Source organism: Prionailurus bengalensis, chromosome A2 (assembly GCF_016509475.1).
Source record: "Prionailurus bengalensis isolate Pbe53 chromosome A2, Fcat_Pben_1.1_paternal_pri, whole genome shotgun sequence".
NCBI classification, from domain to species: Eukaryota; Metazoa; Chordata; class Mammalia; order Carnivora; family Felidae; genus Prionailurus; species Prionailurus bengalensis.
In genome coordinates this window covers 132,488,078-132,515,231 of record NC_057348.1, presented here as the reverse complement: position 1 = coordinate 132,515,231, position 27,154 = coordinate 132,488,078, and the positions used below count along the sequence as shown (strand labels likewise).

General features: G+C 35.2%; 1 protein-coding gene across 1 annotated transcript in view; it reads right to left on the bottom strand.

Annotated features, from left to right (window-relative positions):
* FOXP2 (forkhead box P2) overlaps positions 1-27,154 on the bottom strand; it is a 569,999-nt gene that overhangs the window by 140,107 nt on the left and 402,738 nt on the right. The window contains exon 5 of the mRNA XM_043589308.1: positions 16,849-16,938. Coding sequence (XP_043445243.1) covers positions 16,849-16,938 — 90 coding nt within the window. The remainder of the gene's footprint in view (positions 1-16,848; positions 16,939-27,154) is intronic.

The following is a 27,154-nucleotide window of genomic DNA, read 5'->3' as shown; positions in this document are numbered from 1 at the left end:
AGTGAGTGATGGAGCCAATCCTTGGATCCAAAGCCTCTCCTGACACCACAGAATCTGACCTCTTCTCTTTATTACAAAACCTCAACTGAACAATGACAAGTCATTTACAACACGTTCATGCTTTTCTAGATCCGAAACTAAGCTATACTCCAATGGATGAATATACAAATAAATCTTACATGTAAGAGGTCTAAAAACTATAAAACTGCATTCATTTCTAGACTGACAGAATGATACCACACGCACGGATGCACACAGAAATGCAGGTGATCGCATATATACACGTGTTAACACGATCACCGGGAGCTTGGAGTTCAGGTGAATTTCAATTGTTCATATTTTTCGGAACTGCCTGAATTATTTTTTTGTGAGCACACATTGCTTTAATAATCACTCAAAATTAGGCTACTTGCAGATTTTCAATAAAACATAGAACAGTAGTTATATTTTTCATACAACACGTTAGCTCCTAAAAACCTTTACAGACATGAAGATTCATCATATGAGTGTTCTGATTTTTCTTATTAAAACAGGGTTTATACTCTTGCCTTAGTCTCAGCAATGCAGAAATATAAATACATAACTACCTATGGCACAAGGGTTTCTTTTAAACGTGAAGAAATTATTAAAATACTTTTTTCTCCTTTTCTTCTGCTTTACAATCGGAGTAAAAGTAAACCCCCTTTGTGATTGGCTCTCCCATTTTCCTTTTCATCATCTCTATCCTATTACTTGTTATGCTTAGACTTGTTTCCATACTTCTCAGATTTTGGAACTCAGTCCTCAACAAATTTCAAGGAACCACAAACAATGCCTTAGGAGGGACAAAAATGAAGAAAACCTTATTCTGCTCAGTCTGTGAGTGATGGCTGATTCACTAAACACTTAAGAGAAAAGAAAAATCCAATTTATTCCATAGAATGCTCTAAAAAGCCATAACTGTCAAGCAGGGTTTTTTTTTTTTTACCTTAAACCACTGAGTTTTGTTTAAAATGGCTTAGAAAAATGGTTATTATCCTGAATTTTTATCTAGCCAGATTGCCAACTCCCTTAGGGTAGGAACATTTTGAAACCCCTATGGTACCTGGTGCCTGCCTAGCAAAGTGTCTAACACACTGAGGGCATTCAGTCATGTTTCTTTGATGGATTGATTGACTGAGGATGTAAATTCTAATACACGGAAATACTGTAAACCACTTTTGAAATCTTACTGCTCTTTTGTTTTTTGCTTGTGGTTTTTCCATTGGAGCATGATAATCATTTGTTTCATATGAAATTATAGAGAGTAGGCTTTTCAATTTATATCTACATTACTCCTGAACTCTCTTCTTATTAACTAAGTATCTAGTTGAATAGAATAGGAAGCAAAAAGGTAGGGAGTGGGGAGAAAATATATTAGCCAACCTTTAGTTTAGCAGTGCTGGAAATTATTGAGTGGGAATGCCAAATAAAATAACTACATCAATTGCTTAAGTAATCATTTCTAATTTGGTTTAAGAAACATTTCTCACTATCAATTATGTCGAGAACAGATGTTTCCTTTAAAGCAATTTATATTGGTATGACATTGTGAATCAATGCTATTTTGACCCTTCAGTGATGGCAAGATACATCTTCATGTTGAGTAATTCATTTATCAGTGCTCCATCAGAAACTTGGGTTCTTACTGCACACTGCGTCAACAAGTTCATGTATTCTCAAAGACTCAGGAATCACTAATCAGAAACCACTTGAGTCTCTTTTTTTTAATGCTTATTTTTGAAAGAGAAAGAGAGAGAGAGAGAGAGAGTGAGCTAGCAGGGGAGGGGCAGAGAGAGAAAGAGAGAATCTCAAGCAGGTTCTGTACTGTCAGCACAGAGCCCATGTGGGGCTCAAACTCACAAACAATGAGGTCATGACCTGAGCAAAAATCAAGAGTCAGACACTTGGGGTGGCGCCTATGTGGCTCAGTCAGTTAAGAGTCCGACTTTGGCTCAGGTCATGATCTCACAGTTTGTGAGTTGGGCTCTCTAGTCAGGCTCTGCGCTGACAGCTCAGAGCCTGGAGCCTGCTTCAGATTCTGTGTCTCCCTCTCTCTCTGCCCCTCCCCCTGCTCGTGCTCTGTCTCTCTCAAAAATAAATAAAAACTTAAAAAAAAATTTTTAAAAAGTCAGACACTTGATCAACTGAGCCACCTAGGAGACCCCCCTTTTTTTTTTTTACTATATGTATATACATCTCTGTATTTCATAGATTGATTTCAATATTCTAGTATTTATTAAAGGGGTTGCAAAACGGGTCCTGCAGGTCAGAGTGGGGGAGAAAGGGAGGGAGAAAGGAAAAGGAAAAAATGTAATAAAGAAAGAGGGGAAAGAATATAAAAAGGGAGAGAAAGAAATGTGCATCTTCTTTAGAGGGAAATGAGCTCTCAAATATTGTATCTTTCCAACTCTTCCCTATTTCTTTGCACCTAGTCTACATTTAGCTGCCTGCACTGGAAAGGTATCAGGGTTTGATCTTCTGGCCTAATGATACGCAAAATGACCACTGCAAGTAAGTATTAGAAATAAAATGAAAAGAAACCACATACAGGAAAAGCAAGATAAAAAACAGGTAAACAAATCCTTAAAAAGATCATAATTTTACTAGGGAATAAAAATAATATGGTCACTTGGCTTACTTTGCTTTCAAAATTTATGATGTATTTTGTTTTTAATTTTAACGTTTATTTATTTTTGAGAGACAGAGACAGTGTGTGAGTGGGGGAGGGGGAGGGGCAGAGAGAAGAAAAGACAGAATCTGAAGCAGACTTTAGGCTCTGAGCTGTCAGCGCAGATCTCCATGTGGGGCTCGAACCCATGAATTATGAGATCATGACCTGAGATGAAGTCGGACGTTTAACCAATTGAGCCACTCAGGTGCCCCTATGATGTGTTTCTCAAAGGAAAGTTCATTATACTATTTCCTTTGTTTGAAAGATAAAATCAAATTTCACTAATTCCATAAACCATGTATTTTGAGAAGAAGATGGACTAAGTTCATTTTAATTTCATACTGGATAGTTACTACAAAGCATGTAGGACCTATTAGAGAAGGTAAGATTATTAAAAATCATTACACACTTACAGCATCTCAGATCCAAGCCAGTGATTAAATCTTATTCTCAAGGTGCCCTGGATCAAGGGCTGACACACAGTCAGCAGAACAATCCCAGTTTGGTGGGGCATAGTCACATATAGCATAAGGACCTCCCATTCTTACTCCCCCAGAAAGGTCATCCTTCAACCAGACAGGCAGCCAAAGGCAGGAAGAGAAATTTCTGCCCTTCCTGTCTTCCTACCTGTCCCCAAACTGAGAATTCCTAAAGAAATTATTCATTCATGAAAAAGGTGACCTTGTAGTCAGACAGAACTTATATTCATCCCTGGATCCTTGAGAAAGTTACTGAACCTTTCTGGCCCTATAATTCCTCATAGGTAAAATAGGAACAGCACTAACCAATTCTGGGTTAGGTAGAAACACAATGACCAATCAGGGGTAAAGTACCTGAAACCCAGAACACAGCAGGAACTCATACATGTCAGTGGAGCTGGAGATGAGGGGAGAACAAGCCTTCTCCGAACTTCTACTTACCCCACAAAGTTCCTGTTTTCTTCTAGTGTGGTGGCTTATAACACAGATAATTGCAGAAAATATAGAAAAAGTATGAAATACATCTTTTATCTTCACTGTAGCTGGAAAGAAAGTCAGAACTTTCTTGAGCTTTCCAGCAATACCACAACCCAATACGTAATAGCCAAATGAAAATTTTTCTCCTGACCTTAACTTATTTAAATTTCGGCTTCTATGACTATTTTTTTAATCACCCTTCAAAAAAAAAAACCACTATTTTTCTACACGCAATATATGCATATGCTTTACTTATTTAAACTTCTCAGTATTTGTTTCACTGCCTATGCATGTTGCACCAGGGTGCGTAACCAGCACTGTGGAGCATCAGCAGCAACTTCTGGGAGGAGAGGCATCACCTCTGCTTACTTGATCTAGCATTGTGCTTTACTCAGTACTGAATATATACTGGATCTGTAAGAACATTTTAGTTATAACTAAAAATATTAAAGCTTAGAATTAAGTCATATAACCCACTCATCTTTAGTCACTTTAATACATAGGTTTGTGTCTTTCTAAATTTTCCCAGAAGAAAAACAACAACAACAACAACAACAAAACTTGTCACTGAAGTATCTCAAGTCATAAAATCTCTTTTCACATATTCCTTGGGCCAAATGAGTTGGCACTAACATCTATTGTAAACTGTTAGTGGCAGACACCGTTAGGTGCCTGCTGCAAAATCTATCGTTCCTTTTTTCTCTATGAAAAGTTTGGGTTTAGGGGCGCCTGGGTGGCGCAGTCGGTTAAGCGTCCGACTTCAGCCAGGTCACGATCTCACGGTCCGTGAGTTCGAGCCCTGCGTCAGGCTCTGGGCTGATGGTTCAGAGCCTGGAGCCTGTTTCTGATTCTGTGTCTCCTTCTCTCTCTGCCCCTCCCCTGTTCATGCTCTGTCTCTCTCTGTCCCAAAAATAAATAAACGTTGAAAAAAAAAAATTAACAACAACAAAAAAAAGTTTGGGTTTAGCGTAACAAAGTACCTGGTCAAACGTAATCAATCAGCTTCCCAGATTCAGTTGAAGCAATGTGTTCGTGTGATACTGTTTAGGCCAACGAGAAGGAAACAAGCTACTATGTAAGGCTTCTTGGAACACTTGTTATTAAAGGGGCTCTGATTCAGCTGGCACAAGCTTATTTGTATTTTGCCATCCCCTTCTTTCCGCCTGGAACATGCCTGGAAAAGGGGCAGCCATCTTGTGACCATGAAGACAAAGGCTACACAGGGGCAGAGCAGGAGGCTAAAAGAAATGTTGGTCTTTCATGTTATCCTTGAGCAGTTGTACCAGCCAAATATAGACTGCATATCTAAGGAGTTCATGCTTTATGAGAAAAATAAATCTATATTCTTAAAAAGAGCAGCTGACAAATTCCATAGAAAATTAGGCAGTATTTCAGTGGAAATATTTGAAATTCACATGGCTAAATCAATAGATACGATCAACGCATAAAAGTTATATGCCAATAAATCATACAGAAAGTATAGTTCTTTGATGATATTTGAAAAATCCTCACATCTCATTTGTAATCTTGTACATTTCTGGTATAATTTTGCTAAGCACACTTCTTACTTCCAGTTCCTTAGGAAAAGTATCATTGATATTTAGCAGGGTTAGAACATTGCTAGTACAGAATAATCAAGCAGTATATCTTGTTCAAAAAAGAAAAACAGAATAAATAGGGGGAAAGAGCTTATTGTAAGCAAAATATTATGTGTCTATAAAATTAATAAACCAGAAGATAAAATCAGGAAAGAAAATATTTAAGAAAAGATAAAAAGGAGAAAGAATTGTTATTGTTAAATAAGTATATTACATGCTATCTACACAGGAAAAGGAATCGGTTGAAGTATTAGTCATAAACAGACTGCCTAATAGAGCTAAGACAAGATAAATTAGCAATGTGAGAGGGGGGTGGGTAATGTGACCTGATTCATGCAACTAATCTAATCATGTAACTGAATCTTTATAACTAACATATATGGGATGATAAAATAAAAATACGATATGGGTTCTCGAAATACACATGGGTGAGGGATTATTTCTCTCTGAAGAGTCAGAGAAGACTTGAGGGAATAGGGCCTTAAATTGTGTGTAGGAGTCTGGCAACTAAGGTAGCAGGCAGTGGGTAGGTAGGTGTGAATGACCTTCCAAACAGATGGGAGGAATAGAAACCAAGGCAAATAGGTATCAAAGTTCTTATGGTTCATGTCACCCCAGAAAGTGCCTGGTATATAAGAAACAACCTGTAAATATCTATGAATGACTGAATAAATAAATATACAGCATGTTCAGTGAGCAGTAAGGATTAGGTCATGGTTGTGATGTATCAGGTATATGATGATGTATAGCCTTTCGTGCCATGGTGAGAGGTTGAAGAAAAGGGAAATTTTCACATCAGAGCAGAGGAATATGACCCAATTAGATCAGAAGGGTTTATATCTGGACACGGTAGAACACAAATCAGAAAAGTTGATGAAAGCATTGGATAAGGGTTGGGAGAGATAAATAATTTCAGTTTAAAACAACTTTATCTACGTTGGCATGCACCAGAGGGCAAGTGAAAAAAACAAATCTGGAACATGGCAGAAAGGAGAAACTCAATTATAAACTAGCCCTGATGAATGGACTCCACACATTTACCCAAAATGCACTATATGCCAGACACTGGAAATGTGAGAGTCCCAGCCTCCAAGTAATTCTGATTCAGTGTGATACCTATAAAAATAGAAGTAGGTATATGACATAGAAGTAATATATATAAATGAATAATTAAATCTACATTATGTGTGTGGCAGGAGAAAGTAGATAAGAGACTTCAGAGTAGCTGATAACGAGAATGTAAAAGGTACCCAGAAGTTTTCTAGATGAAGGTGGAGAAATGCATATTGAGAAAAGAAGGGCAAGGTCAGCTTTGTGGAGACACGAAGCAATGTTAGAGAAACTGCCACTCACATACCACGTAAAAAGTGTGTGGTGAACAATGAGATCAGCATGCGAGGGCCACTGTAGCAGACAGCTGTCTTTGAAGACAATGAGCCTTTTCCTTAAGGTTCTAACACTGAAAGGGAGGCCAACTGGACATAGTGCATATGTTGGAGGACTTTAGAAAACAAATTGTTTTGATCAAAGATATAAGAAGAGAATGAGTTCATTAGTGAAGATTTTACTCATTGAGAGTACTGATGAGAACTGATTGAAAGTAAAATTCTGACAATATTGTTGGAAATGATCCTGGATTATTTGGAAATTATCCATTATCCATGGATAAGTGGAGAGAGACCTCTCAAGACACCTAGCCAGGGGCCTTTTGAATTAGCTCAGGTTTAAAGACATATATATATATATAAATATGCAGGGCTCGAATGCACGAGCCGTGAGATCATAACCTGAGCTGAAGTCAGAAGTCTAACCGACTGAGCCACCCAGGCGCCCCCAGATTCAGTACTTTTTATTACAGTGTCCCACTGTTTCAGAAAAGTAGTTTGGGATTTCTGCATATAACTCTGTGGACCAGCTGCATTAGAATCTTCTGGAGAGGCTAAAATACTTTGATTTTTCCAAAATCCAATCCCCTCAAATTTTTACTGAATGGTCTTGGGTGGATCCCCAATTCTCCATTTCTTAAATGTTTTGAAGTATTTCTTGGATTTGAGAAACACTGGCCTAAGCGAACTCTAAGACTGCACAGGAGACTGATGACAGTTATTGGAAATATATTCTTCTATAATAAAGAGAAAAGTATCAATGATGCCCCAGTTTTGGAGAAACTAAAACTTTAGTCATATTTCAATCACCAATTAGTATGTTTTAAATGTCTGTTACATGCTTGGTTCTATGGGAAGAAGGTGGAATATGAAGAGAATGATTTTATTGTTTGCGGGTTTTTGTTTTTGTTTTTTTTTGGTTTGTTTTTCCAAAGATATTCTATTGAAGAATTTACTACAGTTCTTCTGTAAGACAACAGATTTTCCTCATGTCAGCACATCAGTGCTCAGTATGTTCCTTGGTTTGTCACTTGAGGACTTGCAGTAGCACTAGCAGAGGATATCAAGGTGGCAGCTTTTACAGCAGCACAAGTGTCAGCATTAGAAGTGTAAGAATGTATACACTGTGCAAAGGAATTTTCTATTTTGTGTTATAAAAATGCTTTACTACTAGGTACTGCATGTTCTGTGTCTATATGGCAAAACTATAAAAATTGGCATGATCAAACAACAAAGCCTTAAAAAAAAAATAACCACCAGGTAAGCTGGATGTGATTCAGCTGTGAACTGAATGTAAGCAGAGACTCTCATTTCAGGGATAAAATATGAAGCTCAGAATGCTTAGGCCAGTTAACAACGCATGGCCATTAAAATAAAGCTTCTACTCATCTACTGAACCTCTAAGAGGTCTTTTCATTCCTAAGACACTGCCTTCTTACATGCCCCTAAAAAATATTCCAGGCAACTTCTACTCTGAAAGAGTACTCCAGGTAATTTATTAATGTCATTGAGATTTAAAATGAAGGAGGAGAAAACGTTTATATTGAATGCCTTTCCCAATTCTTAAAATATCAGCAAGTAAGGTAGGGGGAACTTGTTTGTTCACTCTGGATTCTTCCTCATATATGCTAGAGTATAAGATCTAGCAGAATGGGCTCTTAAAATTCACAGACATTGAGGATTGGTCTGATAATTTTCAAACCACCAAGTTCCAAAGTTCCAGGCATTCCACTTCTGTAATTTGTCAGGCCATGAAAATGAATCAAGCATGCTGGGGGGAGGCTGATCCATTCTTTACATGGCTGACTTCTCATATACATAAACTAACTTCTCCACCCCCATGATTCTTCTATTATGAATGTATTTTGCTGTTCTCTACCTATTCTCACCGATGTAGGAAAACCTGTGATGTTAAAAAAAAATTCTTTCTTCTTTAAAAAAAAGATATTTTGAAGTCAAGAAAGAATTTTTATTGAAAGCTGGAAGCGATTCACTTATGTTTCAGTTTGCACATGACAATGGTAGCCTAATTCAGAATAAGAATAGTATTTGGAAAGAAGCCTGCATAGACCTCTCCATAGTTTTGAACTGGGAATTTCTTGAATTTGAGGGTTCATGAAGATCTCAGGATGCATACCTTGTGAATGTCAAGGGTCTACTATAATTAGTTCTCATGAGTGGTTTCTTCCTCATCTAATCAGAGAACATAATTTTCATCTAAAAAAATCTACTACGCTATAGCAATTTATTAATATTTATTAAGTGCCTTTGGGAAAAGTAACTTAGTGCCCAACCATAATTTAACTTAAAATCGTGTTAGATTCTTATAATGAGCTTATATGATTTTCATATTAAGGTAGGGTGGCTTAAATATTTTTGAAAGAACAATTCATTATACCTCTGTTTGATCATTTCAAATGCTGTGCTTCCAAACTCAGCATTATTTAATGAATTATAATCAGCACAACCTAAGATCTCCTTTAAAAACTGGCCATTTAATATAACTATCCCAAGAAATTCAAGTTTGAATATTCACCTCTCAATGAGTTTTCTGGAAAATCTAACAAAAGGCTTTAAGGAATGATGTAACCATTCTGACGGTGACTTTTAAAGAGCCACCTGTAAATGTCTGTCATCAGTAACAGGATTTCTAGCAGTAAATGAAAGGCTCCAGGGTTCCAGGTCCATCCAAGTGTCAAAGATCATCAAGAACTGAGTTGCTTGCATACTACAACTACAACTTAAAATTGCATAATGGAAACTTCTCTTGGGGCAAGATAAGAACTAAATAGTGGATACTGGACTGTAAAAAGGAGCATAGATTTTCTATCCTGTTTGTAAGATGATATGCTAGAATATCTTCTAGGTTCAAGATAGAATTGAGTAATTACAGGCATTTAAAGTTACTCTTTTCTCAATATGGGACTGAAGGGACAGAGATTAAGTGAAATGGACAAGACTACATGATGAGAGAAAAGAAGAGGACAATAAAGGAAGAAACAATATAGTAGAAAAGATGAAGACAGTGGGGAAATTTTAAGAAAACTAAGTGGAATACAGAATGCAGGATGATCGAAATATATGAATAGAATCCACTGAGGAAACACAAGGAATCTTAAATGTAAGCGAATTTCAAAATAATTTCACTTTTTGTCTTTAATCATGTACTCACACTGTTCACTTTGTCATTCAATTTGGCTTGTATAACACCTCCAAACATCTTAAGATAAAATTCAAAGCCTAAGTCTTAAATCCTATGGAGAGCTCCCTTAACAATATTAATGTTCTATTTCTTTCTTCCTCACTTTAGTTAAGATAGAGAAGGCAAGGGAATATGTTCTTTGAATCCTAATGGATTACACAATGGAACACGTGCTTTGGTTGGTAGGAAAAGAGAAAATTTAACCTCCTAGAAAGCAGTTTTCTTCCAGATTAACTTATGGGAACTCAGTATTAGATATGCAGTATATATTTACTTCATTTACTTATACAATCAGAGACAGAGCAATTTGAGAAAACAGAAGTATATTTACTAACTCTCAATTTTCTATTTAACATTCTTGTAAAAGTAAGTTTTCTTTTTTCTGATTCATTATTTGATCACTTTAGTACTGCAGATTCTAAGAGTTACTGGTGAATGACAAAGAAACTAGGGGATCAACAATCACCAATGTTGCAACTCAAGATTGTATGTACGAAAATGCTCATCTTCATGGACATTGCTTGATATGGTTGACAAGAGCCACCTTTTAAAAGCTCTTCCTTTCCTTGACCTTCGTTGATAAATGCTAATTTGGTTCTTCTTTTCCTCTCTCTCCCTCTTTTTATCCTTCTGCTTCTTTTTCTTCTTGCTCTAAAAAATGTGGATGTTACTGAGCTCCTCTTGGTAAATCATCTTTGTCAGAAATCTCCACTTTCATGGATTCATCTATCATTTCTGGATTATTTCACAAATAGTTGTCTCTGGCTATAATCTCTCTGTCAAGTTCTAATTTTCTAAAAGTTTGTTACTTTAACTTACTTTTCTTGCCATCAGCTCAAACTCCACATGCCTAAGGATCAGTTCATCATATGCCTATTTAAATAATTTTTTAAAGTTTATCCTTATTCCAGACCCCTCGCAACTCCCCTCCCCCTAAACATCCTCCAAATGTTCCACTGTTGATGAGATATTCACAAAGCACTGCTTTGATCATATCACCTGCTTATCAAAAGCCTTTAAAGCCCCTCCTACCTAAACAATACAGTACAGACTCCTTATAGGCTCCATACCATCTATACAAGTATTTACTGAGCTTTATTATTCACCAGGCATTGTGAGGCACTGGAGATGAGCAGGAAATTCATGGTCCCTGCTGTTATAGAGCTCACAGCCTTGTAGGAAAGGCAAACGTTAAAAAGTAATTTTATGAGGGGCACGTGGGTGGCTGGGTGACACCTGGGTGGCTCAGTAGGTTAAGCATCTGACTTCAGCTCAGGTCATGATCTCGGTCCATGAGTTTGAGCCCCTCATCGGGCTCTGTGCTGACAGCTCAGAGCCTGGAGCCTGCCTTGGATTCTGTGTCTCCCTCTCTCTCTGCCCCTCCCCCACTCATGCTCCGTCTCTCTCTTGTCTCTCAAAAATAAATAAATGTTAAAAAAATTAATAAAAAGTAATTTTGCGTGTGGCAACTGTGAAATATGTATGTTGTGGGGGCATATAGAAAGGGGAGATACTTTAGTAGTACCTAAAATACTCAGTGCTGCTTTCTTATAAATTAGGCATATGTAGTGAATAGTGAAAATTATGGACAAACAATTGAAACCATATTATAGAATATTTATCATAACCTTGGATTAAATATAAAATTTCTGGAGCTGATCATAACAGTATTTATTAACTCATTATAAGTGCAAGAATTTACGCTAGTTACTTCACACAGTATTCTTTTTAGTCTTCACAACAATCTTGCAAGATAGGTGTCCTTTGTCCCTTTTTTAGAGAGGAGGTAACAGCCTCCATGACATGGACTCCAAGGACTCTACCTACCCAAAATCTTCCTGATTAAGGACAAAGTAGGCTTCATACTCAAAACGTATGTTCTTTCTCCTACATGCTATGACTAGATGAGATACAAGTTTTCCATTGAAGCATACTTAACAATGATGGACTGGACATCCTAGACCCTCCTCCACAGGGTGTCAGCCTTGAGCAGCTGGCCACGGGTGGCAACATCATCATATTTTAAGGTTGTATTCTATAACATTCTTGTAAAACTGCTTATTTCATGCTGGCTTTTAAGAAATGCTCTGTACTTTAATGGGAAAATGAGTACCACACAGGCATAGTCTGTCCTTGTGAATAGTTTTTAAGTTAAACTTTTTAAAATTTATGATTTATGAAATAAAAACAATGTATTTGACTTACTGCTTATCTTTTTGATACATAGAAAAAATAACAAAAAAACTTTAAAAATATCTTGTTTTCTACATCATAGTGCATTGCTCTACTCAAATCCATACTGCAAATTTTTTGATTTTGTTACTTTCAGTATTTGAAACAAGATGTTTTAGTTTCCTTCTAATTCTTCCATACTAGAAATCAGAAATTAGGTTGAAAAGGAAATATTCAACATTATTCTTTACCACTGCATGCATGAACATTTATAATTTCCTAAAACCTAAATTATTTATCAGTGTCTAATTCCATATCCTACAGTTATTATTTTCTTCTAGAATATATATTTCATTATTTATATTTCATACTTTATTCTTGGTTTATTCCGAGAATATGAAATTTTACAAATGCTGAGTAGTTTACTGCAGAATTTCTTGTTTTGTCTGCTGATGTTAATTTTAACATTTCAAGTTGAAGAAGTAAAAAAGGTAGAAATTTGCTAAATTGTATTATATCACAACATATTTTACTGTAGATTATTAAATAAAATACATAGGTAAAATCATTCTTTGTGCAGCTTTTGTTTCTTCTAAAGTCAATTTATAAAACTACTTCAAGGCATTAAAAAGAACAAAGTTTCTTCAGATATTGTACAAAATGATACTTGCACAATGGTTTCCACGCACACAGGATTTAGTACGTTGATTCCAAAACATTATTTTTGGCTATGGCATGTTAGTAAACAAGTGCTTTGTAACTGAAAACAAACAAACAAATAAAATCTTAACTCATAAACTAATACCCAACAAGATACAGCTATTCCTGAAAAATTAAGATGCCTATAACTTGATTAAAAAAATAAATCTTAAAGCACATATTGTAATATTTTGTCCATCAGTTAAGCCCAATGTCTCTATTTTAAAAAGATGAGTGGCTTCCTTAACTTATTTAACTGGTTTGTGGCAGAGTCAGAATAAGACCCTTAAGTGTAATTCACTTTTGCTTTTTATTCTTCTGTTCTTGAACTATTTAATACAATTATTTAAAAAATATATATTTTAATTACCTATTGGAAAAGAGAACCTTATATTAGATATTAACCTACAATGAAGGAAGTGATTACAATACTATATACTAATATTCATCTAAGATAGCAAAGCAATGTCATTTACCTTAAATTTACGTCTCTGCTCTGCACAGCTGTTGAAGAACCACAAGTCTGTCTCATGGCTGTAAATGTAACAAGAACAATAATGCGACCAATTTTCATACCTAAACTAAATTAAGTAGATTTGTCATAGGCTAGAAAACTGATAATGTATTTTACAAAAAATTTAAAATTTACAGATTATGGAAGTGTGCATGTGTGCATATGCAAATGTGTGTGTGTGTGTGTGTGTGTGTGTGCGTGTGTTTAAAAACAGTAAAAGAAATTTACTCTTTTTAATGTGGAAATTAGTTTTATAAGATTGAAAGCATTACTTATTCTCTTTGGCTAACTTTTCTTTTTATGATCCACTATGGGTAAACCAAGCCTAGGAAGTTCTAGGAGTAGATATAAATAAATATCAGAAATCAAGACAAGAGGCTGTCTTTAGCCATTATAGTGTGTTTTCTGGGGTATACAGTAAGCATGTAAAGAAGAAACATCTGGTAATGTCTAGGTTAATATCAGCTCCCATTTACATCACAGTCTTTATATACTATTCATCAATATGTCATTAATCAATGTACCTACTGACTGGCCCTATTCAATTGGTGTTTTATGGAATGAATAGAAAATGTAAATATGTTTCAAATACATATATTCAGATATCTATACATGAAGAGTGAAATTATTACTACAATCGGTACTCGAGCTTGTCAGATGTGATTTTTTTCTTTCCATTTTGTATTAGATAGGCTAATATCTAAGTCATCTGTAGCACAAAACCCTGAAAAAAATGTAAATGAAAAAGTAATAGCAGATAAATACTAGTCTGTTGGAAATAGACTCTCTACCATGTCACACTTCAAATCTGGCTACTACTTTTCAACATTTCAAAGAAATCAGTTGAGTATAACAAGACCTAATATTGTTCTTGTGACTTGAGCCATCAAAACAGATTTTTTTATCTCTCTGTATTTTTTTTTCAAACCTTATAAAATAATTCTCCATCAAAACTATATTTGAAAATGAAAAACGCGTCCTTTCTTTTGGTCCTCTAAAAATGTGTTATGTATGATAAAGCACAAACCAACATGATCTATTATCAGCACCAAATACCTAGCCTTTATAAGTGCAGGTTTTGAAACACGTTCAATTATCTTTATTCATTTTAAGAGATAATCTACACCAATTCTATTCTGAAAGATTGGCTGAACTCTTTGTTAAGTAGAAAAAGAACTAGACTGAAAAAAAATCGTCAAAGTTTTAAAGTGTTAATTTCATATTTTATAGTTAAAAATTTTAACAAAAATATGCAACCCTTTCACATAAGTGGCTAATAGTGCAACTCACATTAAAAAGCACTTGCAGATGCAAGGATAAGCATCACCTAATATCCTCATTTGACAACAGATGCAAACTAGGAAGATGCTGCTAGGTTTGTAACACAATCCCAGTATGTTTACAATTGCTAAACTTATCAAATTCTGTGAGATACTAAAACTTTAGGCTCACATTATATTAATCACAGTGTATAATTTGGTGAACAGGTAAGTCTTCATTCATTACTTCTAAATTCTCATTCATAAAAACCAACTTTTCATTCCTATGACATTTTGGCATTAGACCTGATTAAAATACAAAATAATAATAAAATGCTATAGTTTTATAATTTATACAAAGGAGATATATTAATATGCATCATAAAACACTAAATATAAGTGACACAAGAAAAGTCTGTGGTAATGGTTAGCACTTGAAATTGTTAAAAGATATTTAAATTACTTTCAATCATCCTTTCGCAATAAAATAACAAAATTGAGGACTTCCGCCTGAAATTTTATTTATATAACATTTGGTACATGAGCAACAATTTCTTATTTTAGAGTCATTAATATTCCTACATTATACGTGTGTGCTTTCCAAGAAAAATTATGTATATTTTAGTTAAACAAAGTATCAAATCTTGCCTTCCAATACAACAAAAAAAGAAAGACAAACTAAAGCCCAACCGTTCTTTCCAAAGATACCCTGGTAACCAGCAATAAAGAAGCTTCTACTGGACTTAGCTTTGGGGAGGAAGGAACAACTACTTTGTCTTTTTTATCAAGGGGCATGTTAAAATAGAATTAGGACAATATGTAGTGCTTTTCCCAAAGTCGAAACAATAAACTCCTATCTTTGGCTTATGCTGCCAGCAACTAAACCTCCCTTGCTATGCCAACAACAGTGCAAAATTCCCATTCTGAACCTACAGTGAGGAAAATATTTCATTTGCTATCTTATGTGACTTCTATGCAGATTTTTCTCTGTCATGTAAATGTATGGAGAGGCTCCCTTTGACTAAGAGAATTTGATGGAAATACTCCAATCACTGTCATTTACTTGGGGAGAGATGATGGTGAGGAAAGTGTGTCACCCTAAAATTACTGATTAGTTTAAACAAAAGAATGTGACATTTATTTTTTTTTTTAAAGTTAAAATGAATCTTAAACTCAGGCTGATTCACTACAACTTTTGCAATCATGGCAGACATTTGAACTTTACACGGTTGGAACACAACCCCTCTCCACAAGTCCTCCTTCTTCCCACCCACCTCCCACAAAAGGGCTGGTTCCCAACAACATATATTCTGATCTCAAATTTGTTTAGGGACCAAAAATTTAATCCAGTTTTTAGGGAATAAGTAGTTTCTGGATTGTGTAGATAAGTAGCCTGTAATTCTCTGTCATTCAGAAGGCCATCATGTAAGATTTAATTACTAGCATCTGGGAATACACCTGAAAATGAAAATAGACAGCTAGGCCATTAAAAAAAAAAAAAACAAAAAAAACCCAAGATTGTTTTGTTAAAATAAAGGAACAAGAAGGATGCTTACTTTTTTTTTTTTTTAAACTAAGCTTACCTTATTAGGCTTACATATAACACAGGATTCAGGAAAAACCATTGCTTATCTTTCAACAGAGCTGATAAACATTTTGAAAGATGTTTTATGTAACTCCAGATTCTACCTTCCAAACATTAAAAAAAACACCCTAAAAATGCTTCTTCTCCCCAAACAATGGCCTATATACCCTGGGTAAGACTATATGAAACAGTGGTTATATTACATAAGAAAAAGTTACTTTAAAGGACATACATATACTATCAGTTGCACAGGACAAACATAGTGAATAAGGACAACAAACTCCAGAATGTGTTTTTATAACTGTAGCAACAGCAATAACTCCTTGGCAAACTCAAACAGTTTTTCTGGCAACCTTGGAGGTTTTCTGCATTTGTCACTTGGATACAACTGCGGAGGTTGTCTAAGACTGCTTTGTCTCTTTCCACACCATCTTACTATGGCTTTGCTTTTGGAGAAGAAATTTCACATTTTATTTTAACTTGTGAATAAAATTCTGTTAAAATCCCACAAGGGAGTTTTATACAAAACTTCTTATGCCTACGTATACCAAATGCGGTTTCTATACAATTTTTGCAGTAAGTGGCCTCGTACACTTTTGAAATCTATGGAAATAGAAAATATTTTTCTCTTTCCAAAAAGTAAAATGGGCTCTCTTTTTGAATTAAAATTACCAACACATGCAAATGTAATAATTTTCTTGAATGTATACAACTGGGTCTGCACATTTGTTATCATTACGAACATCTTTTAAAATAAGATCTCAAGGACAAGAATGCTTTACTAACCTGCAGTGGTCTCTGTTTATCACTGCTCTTAGGAGATTTCAATCCACTTGTTTGCTGCTGTAAGAGAAGTTGTCTAGCTGCTTGGAGAGCCTAAAAGTAAAAAAGGGAGCAATATCTAAATACTTTGTTGAATGGTAAATTGATTATCAATAATTGGCTATTCCTTGCTTAATAGTAAAAGGCTTCAATGTATGACAGCTCCTTTCCCACCCTCCCTTCTAGAGAGAATTATTAAATATCTTCTAATGTGAAACAAAAACTCCACATATAACACATACACAACTTTACTTAAAGTCATGGAGATACATGGAATCCTGCAGGAAATAAAGTTAATTTGTTTAAAGTGCTTAAAGAGGAAAAAATCATAAACTGCATCAATAACCTCATTTCCACAAGGAACTTGTCTTCGAGTGTTCAACTAAAATGCCCACTCCCTTTTAAATTATCATTCAATTTGCATTTTCATATTACAATTTTGAAGCAAAAGCAGTAGACTTCAAGTGTTACCGGAAGCTGTAATTAAATTTGACAAATCAACATCAGATTATCTTGAAAGTGAATTAATAAGGATTTTCACCAAAGATTAAAAACACTTTTTTTGTACTTACAATTCAAGGGGAAACCTCTCCTTTGACAAAATAAAGTGCAGTTTTAATGCCAAATAAAATTGAGTGGTTTTCATTTGCATTCTTAGCAAAATCAGAGAACAAAGAAATTACCACTCAACCAATCAGGTTTGTTTCTATGTGTGACAGAATACCAATCAAAATAGAAGATGTTTTCATTTATTTTTATGTTTTTTTTCCCCATTCAGGAAAACAAAACTTAACATAAGAAATTAAGCATTTCATTTACAGGAGGAGGGGCAGTTTGGTGAGTACACTATATAAACTTATATAAAAACAAATGTCATGAAAAAATACATATTGAGATGCTTTTAGGGTAGCAGTATAAATTAAGGGGAAAAAAAACTTAAGAGCCTCTACTTTGCAAACTCATTTTTTCTCTCAACAACTGAGTTTAATGAACACTAATGATGAAATTTCTCAACACATAAAACTAAAATAAATCATTGCCCTACTCTGTTCTTCATTGTTTTAGAATACAAGGTAAATTTTTCATGATGGGAGAATATCTTAGATCAATATTCTACTATCATAATTGAGATTCTAAGCTGATAAAAAGTACAATTTTGATTGGAATCAATGATCTGGTTTTTAAGAGAGTTTCTAGTATCCATGACAACAGTTGCTTTGACAAGATGTGCATATGGCATTACACTGCCAGCTGGTGTGAACAATGTTTGAACTACTGCATTGAGATGCTGAGCAAACAGAAAAAGTTGCCACGTCTTAACCCTCGGGGAAGGCAGTCATCCCCTGATCAATTATGAAAAGACAGAGAGAGGGCTGCTACAGTCTGGCTCCAAGCAAGTTTTCTGAGAAGGCAGGCAGACATAGAAACCAAAGTAAACAAACTGAAGGCACTATAGCACCCTCCCCTAACAACGCTGATTTGTCTTCCCGGAGCAGGATCTGGCATAGTTTGTAAAGCACACTTTTTACATTTGGAGACACACTCACTCAGAGCAGCAATCTTTTGTTTTTTCAATTTTTCAAGTAATTACTACCTCGATGTTTCTAAGGATGGCACATTCCAGTGAACTCAGGCAATTTCATGTGAAGTGCAGTTTGACAAATAAAAGACCAAGTAAAAAAGTCCCCAAATACTTTATCACAAAACTTAGTTTAAAAGATTTCATTTAACATTCTAAATGATACAGCTTCACTTTTTAAATCACAATTTATAAAATAACTCCAAATGATATTGTGCAAGTGGAAATTACCATAGTGTGACTTAGGCTGTGCCTATGTGAAACTCTCAAGAAAAGAAAAAAAAAAATCCATCAACTATTTTTGCCTTTGTTGCCACAGTCCACACAAATTTTGCCTCATCTTTTTCATATAACTGTTTTTTCCCTTTTTGTGTACACACAGACTTATTGAGTTTATACTTAATTCTGTAGCCATTTATTATTCTTAAAGGATTCTGATGAACATAGTTGTGAATCTTGGAATCATGGACGGCTGGGACTAAAAGCAATCATAGAAATCATGTACGCTGATGCCCGCAGTTTAACAAATGAGAAAATGAGGCCTAGAGTAATCAAGTGTTTTGTTCAAGGTCTCCTGCTTCCAGGCCAAAGTGCATTCCAGTGTGCCATGTTGTCTCTCTCTGTTCCATCAAAGAAACCATTAGATGGCAATGAGTAAAGCTGGAGTAAAGGAGCACATATGGCGCCATAATGAGTGATTTTTACCTATAAAGAGAGCATATTCATTTATCCAAACCTAAAAGAAAAACTACAATATAATCTTTTTACATTTGAATTCGTAAATGTTTGAATGGAACAACTACCACGGAACACAGATTGTTTTTATCGCTGAGTGTTCCTGCCATCCTTGACTTGGATATCCTCGACCAATACCTGATGGAACTCTAAACTCTTGGAACCCTCTGATCATTTGACCAGTTATTACAAATAAACTGAACAATTCTAGAGCTGGACATAACATAGAGTCTTACACATTGTTTAGCTTAGCTTTCACAATTTCCAGACAAGTGACTGAAGCACCAACATGACAATAACTTGATTAAAGTCACAAAGCAGTAGCATCGTTTGGTCAAAAGTTCAGGCTTGAACTTCTAAGCTATCTTCCAAGCTTAGGGCCCTATTCATGTCACCATCCTGCATGATACTCATTCAGCTCAACCCACACAAGAAACCCAATGGAATAGGCAACACCCAGTGGCTATAGAAAGACACTAGAAAATTAGATTTATTGAAATTGCAGCACATGAAAATTCCCTGGACAAAAGCATATGTGTACATGTGCATGTTTTTACAGGAGTAATAGTAATAGTAGAATACCACAGACAGCTGGCTAAACTTTTTTTTTTTTTTCAACGTTTTTATTTATTTTTGGGACAGAGAGAGACAGAGCATGAACGGGGGAGGGGCAGAGAGAGAGGGAGACACAGAATCGGAAATAGGCTCCAGGCTCTGAGCCATCAGCCCAGAGCCTGACGCGGGGCTCGAACTCATGGACCGCGAGATCATGACCTGGCTGAAGTCGGACGCTTAACCGACTGCGCCACCCAGGCGCCCCAGCTGGCTAAACTTTTAAAGTACCTTGGTTTCCATGCACATTGAGAGTTATCTTTAAAATAGTCCAGGATCAGGGGTGCGTGGGTGGCTGAGTTGGTTAAGCGTCTGACTTTGCCTTAGGTCATGATCTCATGGCTCATGGGTTCAAGCCCCGCGTCAGCTCTGCGCTGACAAAGCCTGCCTGGAGTCTGCTTCCAATTCTGTGTCTCCCTCTCTCTCTGCCCCTCCCCTACTTGTGCTCTGTCTCTCTCTCTCTCTCTCAAAAATAAATGTTAAAAAAAGTTTTCTTTTTAATAGTCCAGGATCATCTTTCAGTACAAATTCTTATGAAAAAGAGCCCCTCTCCCCTCCTCTCTAAAATAAAAAAGATAAATTAATTAAAAAAAAAAACATTTGCCTATTCCAACATTCTTTTAGTAGCAGTAGAGACTGCCGTAGCAAACATAAAAGTCAGAAGAACAAAAAATAACTCTAAGATATCAGGAATGATTTAAAACTTATCCTAAGCAGGCATCTCTGGCAGTTTGCATTCTAACTGCAGGCATCACATGACATTTTTATTCCTAGCATTCTGGATATCATTTTAGGACTGAATTTTAATAAACAATTGCTCACAGATATTTAGTTCATCTTAGTAATTTATTTTGTAGCTACCCAAAAGATGAAAGATTATGAGATAAAATACTTTCATCAATATAAGGTGTTAGGTGTCAAATTACATAAAATATTAATTTGAAAATCACTTGTCCACTTCAATTGGTAAATAGAAAAGATAAATTCCAGGGCCATTCATTAAGTTCTATGAGCTATTTAGGATTTATATGATCACCCTCTACTCTGCAAAAAAAAAAAAAAAAAAAAAAAAAATTAGAGCAAAGACAAGAGATGTTTACAGAATTTCCTTTAATAATGACTGAGTGTGATTCTAGTGAACAATAAGAAAGAGGTTTCTAAGACAGCCAAACCATATCTAGTTTCCAAAAACACATTTGTTTTGAATTAATAGTGCACTTTACTTAATGAAGTTATCTAATTTTAGTAAAGTGAAAGAAAATTAAGATAGGACATTTTAAAAATTGGAATCAGATTAAATTAAAATATTTTGAAAAATGAATAAAAATTTTTACAACAGATTAAAGATATATTTTTGTTAGGCTGCAGAGGTGTGGGAATGCACAAGTTTTTCAGAATTCAGTGCATCTGACTCCACAACATGTATTACATTGTATGTTAACTAAATGGAATTTAAATAAAAACTTTAAAAAAATACTTACTGAAAACAGCATTCCTAATAGTTACTGTTTAATTTCAAATAAACTAAAATTCTGTAAGAAAAACAGAAGTTCAAGTTATCACCCCTCCACAACAGTAGTAATTTTATGCTACCTATGAATCTCATATATGGACAGTGACTTTAATGAGTAGGTCGTTATGAGAATTAAAAGTAAAAAAGCTTTATAACCTGTCAGATCAATATCTTGAAAAACCCTGAAAACGTTCACCAGGAGTAAAATTGTTTGAGAATAGCTCAGAAACACCCAGTGAAACCAAAAATGTTGAGCATTCTAAAGTTAATAAATAACTTATTTTTTTTCAAAGTAAATATATGTATATTTTGGGAGAAAACAGACATCACTCATATCTCTCCCTATAAAAATAGGAATGCTTAACCTATCAGCCTGTTGCATTTGAGACATTAAAATGAAAAATGGCATCTACACCCATTAATATCTTCAATGTATAAACAGCACAGCATGACACATTCTTGAGAGCTGAAGGCTACAAAATCTCTCTGAAACATAAATAACAAAGCACTCAGAAGCATATTTGATGTTGATATTCATCTCTGGGAAAAACACTGCTGCCTAGGCTTCTTATGAAAATAGATGCAGCCCAAATGGATCTCCTGTAATTGGTTTCAGATAGCGAGGTCAGAAGAAATATGATACAAGAAACGATTATGTGGAACAGGCAAAACAAGAATGTTTACACAGGCACTCCCTAGTTATACTGACAAGGGGTGTATACTTTGCAGATAACCAGAACCAAAAAAAAAAAAAAATGCCAGCAGGACATTCAAAATTTTGCTCCTCATACTCACATGCTTTAACCTTTAACATATGACGTCTTTAACATGTTACTTTGAAAACTGAACGTGAAATAAGTTTTCAAACAGAATTTCATTGTCTAATTATTTTCACAAGTGTGGTTGATAAAAAGCATATTCGGAGCTTCCACAAAGGATGTGAATTCTTATTCTGTTTGGCCTTTCCTCGCATTATGTTCTCACTAAAGGGAATATACTGATAAATGTAATCTGAAGTCTTGTAATGCTATTTAATAGAAGAAAATTAATCATCTAATTGTCATATCCTATTTTCAAACAGCAATCTATCAGAGTGAAATTATGCATCTGTAGCTATTGACCTCTCATTTTATCATGGATGATACATAATTAGACTAAGTTTGTTGGGAAAAAAGAGCTAATTACCAAAAAATATTTTAAAAATAATTGTTATTTTTATTTTACAGTATACTTCACATAAAGTTAAAAAATAAATGTGTAGGTATATGGTGTTCATAGTGTGGACTACTATGGAAGTTAAAGTGAGAAGCTAAGATCATTTATTTCATGGTAGTATAATAAGAGTGAATTATTAATAATAAAGCATCCTGTTTACTAATCTAATGTCAGGCTGTCTGGGCTCGGTATTCATGATGTAGATCCAAAGGAAAGAAAATTGAGGCATGGGATGTGTGATGGCCTAGATTCTCAAGTCACCCTCACATGACTTCTAAGGAAGTCCTCAAGGTTCAGATCCAAACCCAATATTCAGTATCTTCCAATATGGCTCCAAACTCCCAGATAAGCTCAGAAACCTTTCCATAAAATAAGCCTATGAATTCATGGCAAGTTATGGCTAAGACAGGCTTTTGTTGTTGTTGCTGTTTTTTCAGGTCTAGCATCATATACTCAGTTCAATGGGATGAACAGGTTCTCTTCCTTAGAGCTGGCATTCCAGAGGCTACAGTAAATGATACTAAGTAGCCTGTTATTCAGATTTCTATTTTATTTATTATTTAGTTGCTAATGATAATGAATTGCTAATGGAACACGTAAAGAACATTAATATAATCTACAGCAATGTTAAATAAAATTCCTGTTCACATATTAAGGAATTCCATCCAACTGCAAAACTCCCAAGTATGAAAGGTAAAGATGAATTGGAACTAATTTTATTAAAATTGTTAAAATTAATATTTTTACAGTATCTCTTTATTATGGTACATGTTCCAGGAACTGCAATGGTTTATGCACATTCAGTTATTTCTCTTCTACTATGAAATATTTTATTATTTTTTCAAACATTCTTCGGATTTACTTTTTATTTCTCACATACTTACAACACTTTGGTTGCTTTAATTTTTCTTAATGTTTATTTATTTTTGAGAGAGACACAGCGCAAGTGGGGGAGGGGCAGAGAGAGGGGGAGACACAGAGTCCAAAGCAGGCTCTAGGCTCTGAGCTGTCAGCACAGAGCCTGACACGGGGCTAGAACTTGTGAATCGTACGATCATGACCTGAGCTGAAATGAAGTCGGATGCTTAACTAACTGAGCCACCCAGGTGCCCCTGTTTTGTTTTGTTTTTTCTCAATATGAGGCCCATACCATCTTTAGTTTGGACATGGACTCAAGACTTATTACTGCCACATTTTTATAATTTCAACTTGCATACTAGATATTAACTGAAAATACACGCTACTAAATTATAGTATATCTGAAAATAAACTATTATTTGAATCCTGTATTCTAGACTTCCTCTGTAATTTCATAATAAAACTACAAAAGAGGTAGAATTTGGGAAAATATTTGTAAGAATAAAATCCATCAAAAATTACTTGTCATTATAAATTTTTTTTGCAAGTATGCTCCATGTATCAAGCAAAGCACTAAGCACTGCACACTTCTGGAGGTGGGGGGTGGGTGATGTGACATTGTTTTTACTTTCAAAGAGCTTCGTGTCTAACAAGAAGCATTTGGTTTCAAGTCAAAAGGTCATCAAAAATGTTTTTAAAACAATGCAGGGGTTCATATGTTGAAGAGATCATCTTCAGTTGGGGAGCTCAGATACCTTTTTATGGGGATACAAAATTGGGGTGAACTTTTGTGAAAAATAGTTCATCTTGCAAGGATGACAGAACATGGCCACACCAAGTAGAGGCAAAGAATATGTGGGATCACACACAGTGAAAAGAAGATAAGTAATCTTGGATAAAGTACGTTCTTAGTTTAGCAACTAGTTCAACATCATGGGAAGGTTGGTTGGAGCTAATTAATGAATGTAACTAAACAATCAGTGGCTAAAATAATCTTGATATTATTTAGCAGGTAATGGCAAATGTTGCTGAATTGCAAATGATGAGCCCAGAACAATATTGAGGTCATGTTGCAAAGGGCAGATGAGAAGTGAGGAGATGAGAAGTGGAGGCAAGATAAAGACATGAGGGAGAAAGACCAGTTAAAGAGGTATGTGTGACTTTCCAAATAAAAGGTAATAAGAACTAATTTAATTAAACATGAGAATCACAAGAAGTACTGTCAAAGTAAAATTGCAGGACTTAGTAACTGGGCATGGAGTAAAGGCTTCTGGGAAGGAGTAAACGATGACTTCAAAATTTTAAGTCCAGGGTAACTGGGAGAATAGCTATTCCACTCTTGGAAAGGGGGAAATCAGATTACAAAACACAGGCTTTGGAGAGATTATGCTGTTTACCTGATGGCAGAATAATCAGAAGATTTTAGGATATATCAATACAGAGCTCTAGGTTCAGAGTGACCAGGCTGAAAACAGATTCCCCAAAGCAAGAGATTAGATAGCATTTAGAATAAAGGGAGAAAATTAGATTGCTAGTAAACAGTAAAGAGGGGGGAAGACCCAATCTTAAGGAATATTTGCATTTTGTTTATAGATGAGATAGTGAAAAAGAAAGACAATGAGTGTTGAGGAGTGCACAGTAGAAGTCAAAAAGACTTCTGGAAAATGCTGAACATAGAATAACCATATGACTCACTAATTCCACTGCTATATATATTCCCAAGAAAAATGAAGACGTATGTCCGCACAAATAGTTGAACATGGATTTTCACAGCAGTGTTACTGCTAATAACCAAAAGGTAGAAACAACCCAAATGTCCATCAACTGATGAATGGATAAACAAAATGTGGTCTATCCATATAATGGAATATTACTCAGCCATAATAGGGAATGAAGTATTGATATATTCTATAATGTGGGTGAACACTGAAAATAGGCTAAATGAAAGAACACAGCCACAAAGGCCACATCTTATATGATACATTTATATGAAATGTTCAGAATAGGCAAAACTGTAGAGACAATGTTGATTTGTGGTTGCCAGGGGCTGGAAGGAGGGGATAATACACAGTGACTGCTAATGAGTATGGGGTTTCTTTTTAGGAGCGGGGAGAAAATATTCTGGAATTAGACAGTGGTGATGGTTGCACAAACTTGTGAATATACTAATATCTACTGAAATGTATCATTAAAAAGGATAAATTTTATGGTATGTAAATTACATCCCATTAAAAATGTTATATAGTTAAATAAAAGATTTGTGATGTTAATTATATCACAGCAAAGCTGGGAAAAATAGAGAATAGGGGGAAAAAAGGAACTGTAGAGGGAGAAGATGAATGGGTGCTCATATACCAAAAACTCAAAGAGGCTAAGGATTAATGAAAGTTCTTGTTGATTTGATAATTAGCATGGGACCTATCAGAGAGCAGTTCCCATTGAGCATTGAAGTAGAAATTAGACTGCAGAGAATTATAGGGGAAAACCATGGCTACAAGTGCAAACAATTCTTTTGATAGTTCTGCAAGGACCAAAATAAAAAAGAACTATAGTTTGAGAGGTTGTGTGTGTTTGTTGTTTGTCTTAAAGACAGTTTGCTAATAAGCTAACGGGAAGAAACAGGCGCTGTAGTAAGGAGAAAGGAGGAAGTCACTGGAAGGGATGTGAAGAGGCCTAAATCAAGGAGCGGGAGCAGGTGACAGCCTCGTGGGGAGAAGAAATACATCATCCTCAGAGACAATTTGAAGACAAGGGAGGACAGGTGACTTTGCCAGGCAGAGGTAGGAAGAGGAAAGAGTTCACACTGAATAGTCTCAATTAATTCAGACAATAAGGAATTGACTGAGAATGAGAGAAAGATTGGAACTGCTGAGGAAACAAAACTGAGAAAGCTTTACTCTCATTGTTCTGAGAAATACAGCTAGTAGAGTAAAAACTGGCATTTAAAATGTTAGAGTATGAAATGTACTTCCGCAGACACTGATGACATACAGATATATGGAGGTCTTCTGAAATGTTGCCTCCATAACTAAATAAAGAACTACTTACTTTCCCACTGCTCTAATTTGGGATCATCACTACTCAGAGTCTTTTTATACTTTTAACCTGGCCAAGGGGCCTGGCATCTCCAATTATATCAGGTATAAGCGAAAGAGTCACTTACAATATATGCTATGTTATTGTGCATTCTGAGGACTGGTTGTCTTTAGTTTTGAAAAGACAGCAAAATAAAATATGTCTGTGACACTGCTACTATTGGCATAGCTGACTTTTCAAAAGCTCCTCTTTGTAACTAGAAGAGAAAATATGATGTAATGGTATCGACTAGATTTCAGAAGACATTCTTTCGCCTTTTATTAGTTGATGAACATTGGACTACTTGATCACAGCGAGCACTAATTTTCTTGTCTATTAAGTGCTATTAATATTTACCTGATTTGTGAAATCAGAGAAGAAAATGTATTTGGAAGTATTTTAAAAGCTAAAGTATAAAGTAATATTATTTCAAGTGAAACTTTTGAACTTATATAATTCCTACAGTGGATATCAGTTCTTCAATGTGTAAGCACGTAGGTTAGGTTCCATGCAGTGGAGACTGACGACTGATTTTTAGCTTTATAAAGACTGCTAAACAGGTATGTGCATTTAAACTATCCAGGCCTGGCATATGGTAATTCCTGAAAATTTACCTCAATATTTATTGACTTCTCTGCAATCTACTCAGTAGAAAAATGTCCCATCGGGTAGGAAAAATATCT